Source organism: Camelina sativa, chromosome 20, assembly GCF_000633955.1.
Source record: "Camelina sativa cultivar DH55 chromosome 20, Cs, whole genome shotgun sequence".
Lineage (NCBI taxonomy): Eukaryota > Viridiplantae > Streptophyta > Magnoliopsida > Brassicales > Brassicaceae > Camelina > Camelina sativa.
In genome coordinates, this window is record NC_025704.1 from 29,517,057 (window position 1) to 29,526,736 (window position 9,680).

At 34.7% G+C, this 9,680-nt stretch overlaps 2 protein-coding genes across 2 annotated transcripts; one reads left to right on the plus strand and one right to left on the minus strand.

Moving 5' to 3' along the window:
• On the minus strand, positions 1,080-3,297 carry LOC104772006 (50S ribosomal protein L19-2, chloroplastic-like). The gene is made up of 5 exons (XM_010496646.2): positions 3,199-3,297; positions 2,778-3,104; positions 2,173-2,259; positions 1,946-2,079; positions 1,080-1,362 (listed from the first exon to the last, which is right to left on the minus strand). Exons 1-5 carry the CDS (start codon positions 3,226-3,228, stop codon positions 1,254-1,256), a joined length of 687 nt encoding a protein of 228 aa, XP_010494948.1. The 5' UTR covers positions 3,229-3,297; the 3' UTR covers positions 1,080-1,253.
• Positions 4,327-6,477, plus strand: LOC104772007 (ras-related protein RABD2b). The gene is made up of 8 exons (XM_010496647.1): positions 4,327-4,493; positions 4,952-5,024; positions 5,248-5,295; positions 5,416-5,463; positions 5,567-5,638; positions 5,733-5,888; positions 5,987-6,090; positions 6,173-6,477. The coding sequence occupies exons 1-8, from the start codon at positions 4,480-4,482 to the stop codon at positions 6,264-6,266; spliced, it is 609 nt and encodes a 202-aa protein (XP_010494949.1). The 5' UTR covers positions 4,327-4,479; the 3' UTR covers positions 6,267-6,477.

Genomic DNA, 9,680 nt, shown 5'->3' on the forward strand with positions numbered 1-9,680 from the left:
AAAAAAAAAAAAAAAAAAAAAGTAAAAAAGAAGAAAAGGAGAAAGGAAAGAGAGCAAAAAAAGACGGATCAAACCTGAAGAAGACCCCAAAAAATAAAAAAAAAGTCACAGGTCCAACCGCGTGAGGAGGAGGAGGAAGAAGCTGCGCCTTATTTCTTTATCTGCCTCTTCCGAGAATCGCTCTCTCTCCACCAAAACCAGAATTCACCTTCTCTCTTGTTTCGATCGATTGGGTGGTAAAACGAAGTTTTCTAGAGAGAGAAAAAGAGAGAGCGCTTCGTGGAGCGGCCAGCCACACGTGAAGTCGAAGCAAAGTTTCCGTACGATTTCCCTCCGGCGTCGTCTCCGGGAAGTGCGGGCAAGCGAGAAGAAGAAAGAAAGAGAGGCAAAATGTGACACGTGTGATAACAGTTGTGCATTGTGCATTGACAAGAAAGAAAAATAAAAAAAAAAGTTTTAAAGCGACAGGCTGGAAAATTAAAAAAGGAAGGATGACGTGGTAGATTATGATTGGTTTGCTTAGTTTGAATATACTCCACTATACTACTAGTAGGTTAAAAAAATGCTAATAATGAATGAGAGCTTTCAGAGGTGGTAGGCCATTTTCATTTCTCTCACGTTTGAGATTCATTTTAGTGTGTGTAATTTCTTTGCCGTGTCTCATTAATGATTTAAATTTGTCGAGTAGTAATTAAATATCAAGACATGTCATAAGTATTAATTAGGGAATGGGGAGATAGTAGAAGAAGAATCACGACGAAGAAAACTGAAACAGTGGTGGTGGTTTTAAAGTCAATCCAATACCATAGGAAACATACACGATATAAAAATTACTCAATCATCAACTTACACGAATATTCTTCGTCTTTTTTTAATTGTTTCCCTGTTTTTATAGCTGGATAGATCATTAATATTCAAATAAGAACAATACTGAATCCAAAAAGAGTTTATAGAAGTTACCGTTTGAAAAAGTGAATACAGTAATTTTAGATGATTTGAAAGGTTGTCTGAAATTGATTAAATCAGTCATATTACTTCTGAAAGAGAATACTAAATTCTTACTTACGAATCAAACACAATCAACATTGATTTACTTTTTCTTAAACCACTTTCACTGTAAATTACATGAAAATCCAACAAACAAACAATTATTACAAAAAGAAAGAGAGTATTATGTGAAAAAGGAGGAGATTAGCTACCTTTAGAGGTTGAAGACAACACAAGAGGAGACTGGTGTTGGGTTTTTTTGGTGATCATTTAAAAGTTGAGAGACGAGGTAGTTTGTCCCTCAGATAGTATAGTCTTGCTCTTCTCACTTTCCTGTGGCTTACCACTTTTATCTCCTTTATGTTTGGAGAGTATCTGTTTACATTGAATTCATAAATCACATCAGATATACTAAAAGCAACTTAATTCACTCTATAGATTCAGCTAATGTAACTGCAAAGTTCATTTAGACTAGTATCTTAGGATCACTACTATTGGATTGATTTAGACTAGAGTAGAGGCTAACACACTTTCGCCGTTGTAAATAAAAAAATCTGGATCCTGGTCTAAGCATATATCATCAAGGTAATCCTCAGCTTGGTGATGTAAAATGCTAAAACTTCCAGTACACAGTACATGAATAACGCTGATGATGCATTTACGGTGAGCTTCAGAATCGAAACCACACTTTATTTCTCAAGAATCGAACAGCAGAGCACTATGACCACATTCCAGTAACTGTTAAGGGTTTGGTTGACTATCAAAGACCAACTGACCAAGTAACAGTTAAGGTTTGTTTTGGATTCTCTAATCTCTCCTATTTTAAAAAGGCTCCCAAACAACCAACTGGCCAAAGTCCAATCTACTCCTATCATTTTTGCAAATGTCATATCTGCTTAACATATCTACCATTTTTGCAACTGTGTATGATTCACGAGGGTAGGAAGAAGAAACTTACATAGGAAAGACGATTTCAACACCAATGCCTGCAATTATCCTCCTGATACGAATAGTAGTGTGGATGCCTGCATTTTGTCTAGACATTATTATACCTTTGTAGATAGATAGCCTACGTCTGTTCTCAGGAACCTCCTGTACAATCAAACCTACCATGTCAACAACTCAAAATCTTACAGAAGTTAAATGCATAATTGAATCAGATTATACAGAGACAAGGATTTTTACCAGTTTGATTTCTACAATGTCCCCAGTCCTAAGCTCAGGAACCGGTCTTACTTTCTCTGAAACCTCAATAGCTTTCTTGTTTAGTATCTACAGAAACGAAAAAGCAAATCAACATTTCATTTCTCCAATGCCTGAAAGATAACTGATGATTAAAGAACTAGAGTCAAAACAAATACATTACTCTCAACTACAGAAATGCTTGAATCAGATAAGATTAGATCTTTACATGATAATGACTACCTATAGATATACACAAATTGAAGGTCATCACTATACTAATACAAACACCACACATATTCTTACAGAAACACATTTGATAATTACTATTGCCACTAGTGAAATGAACTTGAAATTATCTAATTTCAGCAGCAAAACAAAACCCTATAGCTAATAGAGAACAAAGAGCCAAAAAAACAAACACATCACTCTCTTTACTACAGGCTCAGTAATGTATAATCAGATTAACAAACTCAGCACATAGTTTTTTACAAAAACCCATCAGATTAACAAACTCAGCACTATTGCTACCGGAGCTTCGAAATTTTCCAAAATCAGAACCAAAACACAAAACCCTAAATAATCTTGCAGAGTGAAAATGAACTTACCCCCATGACATCTCCGAGCTTGACTCTAGTCTTCCTTGGTGGTTTAGCTTCCTCCTCCACAGTGGCTTCTCCTTCTCCTTCCGCTACAGTTTCAACAGCATTCTCCACAACTGGCTCAGTTTCGCCTTCAGTACTCTCTTCAGCTTTAGCAATAAACTCTCTTCTCTTCTTGGAATCGATGGGGAAACCAAAATTTGAACCGGAGTGACTGAGAAAACCCCGAGAAACTGAAAGCTTTGAGCTGACCGATGAAGCTCGTGGTAGAAATGAAGAAACCCCAAAATTCTTCGACGAGGAGCTAGGGATTCTCGGTATCATATGCAATGCCTGCATCCATAAAAAGGGTAGATAAAATACGGAGGACTCAAAAGAAGCATATATATGAAACTGTGATTGCGCGTGGGAGAGAGGAAAGAGGAACCTGAGGAAGAAGATGAGAGCTCGTCGCCATGTTTGCACAAACCCAAACTCAAAAGCAGAGAGAGTGGTGTGAGCCTTATCGTGGCAATGTGAATCAGAAAGTCTCTTATCCGCGCGTGTGATTCGATTTATGGGCCAATTACTAATTTTATGGGCCTATACAAATTAAGCCCATATTCAACTGAAAAGCGATTTAACCGACGATTACCAAAGCTAATAAATTTCATAATAATATGCTGTTGCTTAGTCCCCAATTTCCAATCATATGATTTGGTCCTTCCCTAACTATGAACTGTAGAGAACAGTAAGAGATGATGGTACATTACAATCATTCAGATTAAAAATAATACAAAATTAGTGGTACGAAATTATGATGATACAATTACACTGTGCACTATTTCTCATTAGTCATTACCAATAATTAGTAATTTTGTTACCATAAAACGATATATATAATACAAAGAATATTTTAGAGGTATATATATCATTATTTATTTTATTCTAACTATAAATGGAAAATAAATTTTCTGTTGGGAGTTGAAAAATATATAATGTTTATGTTTGTTGTATATTATTTACAACTTACAAGTCGTCTACTACATGTTCACGTTATCATTGACTTACTTACACCGCAAGGCGATGTCAAGCTAGTATTATATTTAAATTTATCTATCTTAATATCAAAAAATATAATCAAAGGTCTCATCTTTCTTTGTTTGTGAATTATGTGAAACGAAACTATTTTTCTTAAAGGTGCTTTTAAAAAAAAAAAAAAGCTTAACAAAAAAAAATAATTAGCATATAATTATATCTTAAAAGTTAATTAGATTCGAAATTTAAGGTGTCCTAAATGTAGTTTATTCTCCGATTGTATAGAATCAAAAAGGAAAGAAAGAAAACAAGATTGGTTATTTTGTCTAGTTCCACGTATCTCTCTGAGTTTGGCTATGCCACGTCACCCAGCATTCGAACATTATTATTTAAAAAAAAACGTATTTATAATGTTGAAAAGGGTGGGTCCGTCTATTATTTTCTTTAACAGCGTCATTAACAAATAAAAAAAGAAACAAAAAAAGAAAAGAGCACAAAATAAATAAATAAATAAAGTATATATTAACCCAAAGCCAATAAAGAAATAAAACAAAAATTACAAAACAAATATTTACGTCTCTCTTCTCTCTCTCTCTCTCTCTCTCTCGCGTTATTTGTTTTGTACACGACGAACGACGATCGCTGAAAACTAATCGCCGGAGATTCTCTGGTTGGAAGATCGATCTTTATAATGAATCCTGAATAGTAAGTACCTTCTCTTCTCACTTTTTTTTTTTTNTTTTTTTTTTTTTTTTTTTTGTTTATGTATCTGTTGTTGCTTTCGGATCGACTCGCTTTTACATGTGTTTTGGTGATTTTGCTTTGGATCTTTGTTTGTTTGGGTAGATTAGGTTAATCGAATCTTCCCAATTTTGCTCGTTTTAGGTTCTGATTGATTCTAGGTTTTTGAATTCTCGGGTCCATGGATCTTTTTATCTAGGTTAGTTAGATCCAGTGATACACGATCGAGATCTGCAATTTCTCTTTTGATTATCTTCGGTTGTGACACAGTTTTGCCTGTAATTCATGTATTTCGCATATAGGATTCATTTACTTGCGTTTGTAATTGTGACATACAGAGTGAAACATGGTAAAGGATAATATTTTCTTAGTTTAGGTGCTTCATTGAGATATTCATGTTTTTTATTCTCTTTTTGTTGCAGTGACTATCTGTTCAAGCTTTTGCTTATCGGTGATTCTGGCGTCGGAAAATCCTGCTTGCTTCTTAGATTTGCAGTAAGTAATTTCGCCACAACTCTTTTAAGATTTTTTTTTTTATCATCTATGGTTTGGGTTGTTGCTTTCTCACATTTAACAAATTATGGGTCTTTGTAGATCACATCTTCGAGTGTTCAATCAAAATTCATAACTCCATTGGATTATTTTTGGCTTAGAGTTTCTCATTGTTGCTTCTTTGTGTTGTTTACTTCCCTGATATGTTGAAATTTTATGTGTACAGGACGATTCTTACCTGGATAGCTACATAAGCACCATTGGTGTTGACTTTGTAAGCATATACATATATATATATATATATATCTATTGTTGCACGTCACTCATTTTTGTATTACATGAAACGAAAACATCATTTACATGTCTCTTAATCTTTACTTGTGATGTGTTGCAGAAAATCCGCACAGTCGAACAAGACGGAAAGACCATCAAGCTTCAGATCGTAAGTGTTCTTGAGTTAGATAGATATACAATCAATCATAACCGGTTAAACTTTGGATGGAACATATAATAATCTTGTTGTTGGTAATCGTCTGTGTATGCAGTGGGATACAGCAGGCCAAGAACGTTTCAGGACAATCACTAGCAGCTACTACAGAGGAGCTCATGGAATCATTGTATAATGCTCTCAACTCTAATTAGCCAGTCACCTTCTTGTTAATTAATACATGCTTTGCTTCTTCTCCCTCACAGTTTACTAATCTCTTACAGGTCACTTATGATGTCACTGACCAAGAGAGCTTCAACAACGTCAAACAATGGCTGAATGAAATTGACCGTTACGCTAGCGAAAATGTGAACAAGCTACTGGTTGGGAACAAGAACGATCTCACATCACAGAAAGTTGTATCCACTGAGACTGCTAAGGTAACACTATAACCAACCAAGTGACCTTCTCTATCCACGTAAACCTTGTCTGAAAGATGATAACATTGTTGTTGTTGTCTCTTCTCCTTGTTTCACAGGCTTTTGCAGATGAACTTGGGATCCCATTCTTGGAAACAAGTGCTAAAACTGCAACCAATGTGGAAGATGCTTTCATGGCCATGACTTCCGCAATTAAGACAAGGTTAGAAGTTACATCTTAATTTTACTTGTGAAGAACTCCTTAACCGTTTGCTTAAACTGGTTTTGGTGATGTTCTTTTGCAGAATGGCGAGCCAACCAGCTGGAGGTGCCAAGCCACCTACGGTCCAGATTCGCGGGCAACCAGTGAACCAGCAATCAGGCTGCTGCTCATCTTGATTTTGATTAGTCACCAATCCTCTTTGGATCATCATCACTCCTTTATATTCATTTGTTTGCATTGCATGTATGACTTCTCCAAATTAACAACTCCCCCCTCTTTTTCTTCTTTGGTTTTCATTTATTTTCTTTTCAGATTCTTTTTCTGATGTATTTCGAATGCTTTAATCCCATATATTACTTTAGTAAAGTCCCTTTATGCATTGAAACATATGGTTATTCTCGAACGGTAATAAGGAAATCTTGAGAATCCTTACCATAAGCTTAAAACATTTGGTTGTCAGAGACCAGGATGCTAGAAAGCTTACCCATGACCTGTCCCGCTACGGCGACGTCCCCGACCACGGAATCCACCCAACAATACCACCTCGCCTTGCTCCATCAGCATCTTCAGAAGGTATATACCCTCTAGAATATCCATTCTCATTTCCAGGAGCATCATTGGTCTGTAACTTCATAACTAAGTCGTTCCTTTTGCCTATCAAAAAACAGAAGAAATCAAAGTTAGAATTTAATTGTGTTTTGAGAGCAAAATAAAACAAATCATCAAAACGGCTCACAAGCAAAACAAAACAAAAATACAATCATTTGGGAAGATTTTGATAACCTTACACGTACTCCTCTATCATTGGTTGTAAAAGAACTAAGAAAGCTATCTCTCTGTCAGAATCGTCTTCTTTGCAAGACATTTGGAAAAACACATGAATTCATGATCAAATAAATAACAAATTTTAATTTTAATTTCAATTATACAACAAACAGTTAAAAATTAGGGTCTTACCATTGAGTATTTCTTCTGACTCTTTTCTTGACAAATTTTCAAAACATACGCCCACAATACATATCTACAAAGTGGAATTTAAAATTTGAATGGAACCGAAGAGATTGTTAATAAACAATTTAAAAAGACAACCACTAGTAAAAAATAATTTATCCTAGAGAGGAACTTGAAGTGCATGACATATTCAGTGATATTTTTCACCTGGGATTTCTCATCCAGCGTAATGTTACCTTCTATAAAGGGTCTTAAAATGGACCACGATTTATGAGTCAACTCATGAATTCTAATGAGTTGAAAATTTTAACTCTAATGAGTTGATGGGTGAAATGAGTTGATAGTTAAATGAATTAATGAATCAAATGTGACTCAAATGAGTTTGATTATAATTAATTCAGGAGTTAACCCAATAACCCATTAATTTCTTCATTATCAACCAAATATCATCATCATCACTACCATAATCATCATATTATCATCATCATCATCATCATACTATCATCATCTTCATACTACCATCATCATATTATCATCATCATCATACTACCATCACTATCACCATCATCATCCTCATCACCAAAAATGCAAACCGTAATTTTTCCACCAAAGCGCAAATCCGTAATTTTCAAGCAAATATATAAATCCACAATTTTTCGCCAAAACTATGTGATGTGATGATGATGATGATGATGATGATGATGATGATGATGATGATGATGATTATTGTTGAAAAATCGAGTATTGTTTTAGTTGTTGATTACGGTTTGGTGTAAGGAAACTCTCGAATTGTGTTTGATTTGGGAATCTCTATGTTTCTTTGTAGCTTCGATGATTTAGTGTGTTTGATGTTTTATGACATTTTCGTTTCCTATTTCTTTGTTTAGGATTGCTGACGCATAAGAGAATTTGGGTGAAAGTGAAGTGCGTGAAGCTCATCTTGCTAAGGCTCTGTATTTCATCAGGATTAGTGATAAAGTATGTGAATGTGAGCACTGAGCATGTAATTAATTATTAGTTATTATGCTTAGTTCAGAGAACTTCTTCGGCCATTGAATTTTGTGGTTTGTAATTCTAGGAGAAAGCTTTGGAGCAGCTAAAACTTGAAGTCTTGAATACTTGAAGTGTTGAGCAGAGGTTGGATCGGTATGCTATTCACCAAGTTTATTAGTCTCACACTCTCACTCTTAACAGCCTCTCTTCTGTTTAAGAAAGTTCATAGTCATATTATGATGGTCTACATTGAGAATACATGCGTCTTTGGTTGTGGTTTCTAGTTTGCTGTTTGGTTGTGGTTTCTAGTATATTTATATGTTTAAGATTATAAGTTCATTATCATATTCACACATCATTGTAAGTTTGTAACTAATTTGTTTGTATTTCATATCATAGGATCTGTTTGATCTTGAAAGTGGCCTCAAGTCTAGTTCAAGAAGCTCCAAATCAAATTTGGAGATCTATTTGGATGAACCTAGACTAGAGATGAAGACTTTTACCGACATGGAAGTGTTAAGTTTCTGGAAAGATAATCAGCATAGATATGGCGATTTAGCTTCCATGGCATCTGATGTTCTCAGCATTCCAATCACCACTGTAGCATCAGAGTCATCTTTCAGTGTTGGAGGTAGAGTGTTGAATCCTTACAGGAACCGACTTCTTCCCAAAAATGTTCAAGCATTAGTTTGCACTAGAAACTGGTTGCGTGGATTTGCTGACTTTGAAGGTAAACTTTCAATGTTTTAAATTGTTCAAGTCATCTTTGCGAGAATGTTTTAATTGTTTGACTAACTTGTATGATAATTTAGGAGACATTGAAGATTACTTTGATGATGAAGATAATAATGATACAAAAGTAGCAGGAGTTGGAGAGTCTAACACATGATGAGGTTAGCTCTTTTATGCCTCTTTCAATTGAATAGGTTCGTATAAGAGCAAACATCTCTAGATGTTTGGTTTACTTTAGCAAACATCTTTACTAAAGCTCGTCGCTTTGTCTCTTTGTTCAGCTTAATCAATCCAGGGGCAAATGGAAGAATCTGAAGCGGAGCTTCTTTGTATTGAAGTATATTTGAAGTATATTTGAAGTATATTTGAATCTGAAGCGGATGAAAGGGTTATTGAAGTATATTTGAAGTATATTTGAAGTATATTTGAATCTGAAGCGGAGCTTCTTTGTATTGAAGTATATTTGAAGTATATTTGAAGTATATCTGAAGCGGAGCTTCTTACAAATGATGAGTTTTTAGAAATGTTTTACATAGCATGAGTTTTGGATATTGATGAGTTTTTGTAGTTTTAGAACTGTTGAATTTGAGTTTTGAAATAAAATGAAAAAAAAGTTACAGGGCCAGGGCTGAAGAGGGTTGAGCCCTTTAAAATTAATTTTACAGGGCTTGTTTTATACTCAGAGTTTTAAAAGGCTTAATGTATACAGGGCCAGGGCTGAACAGGGCTTAAAAACCCTTTTTAACATCCCTATCAATAATCATAACTTCCAAATGAAGGGTCATTACCAAATGAAAGTCTAAACAACAATTTCTCCAAATAAATATGAAATGTTTGGAAGACTAAAAAAAATGTTAATCTTAGGAACAGTTAATTAATATTTAATAATGAATGACATATTTAGTAAAAGATTC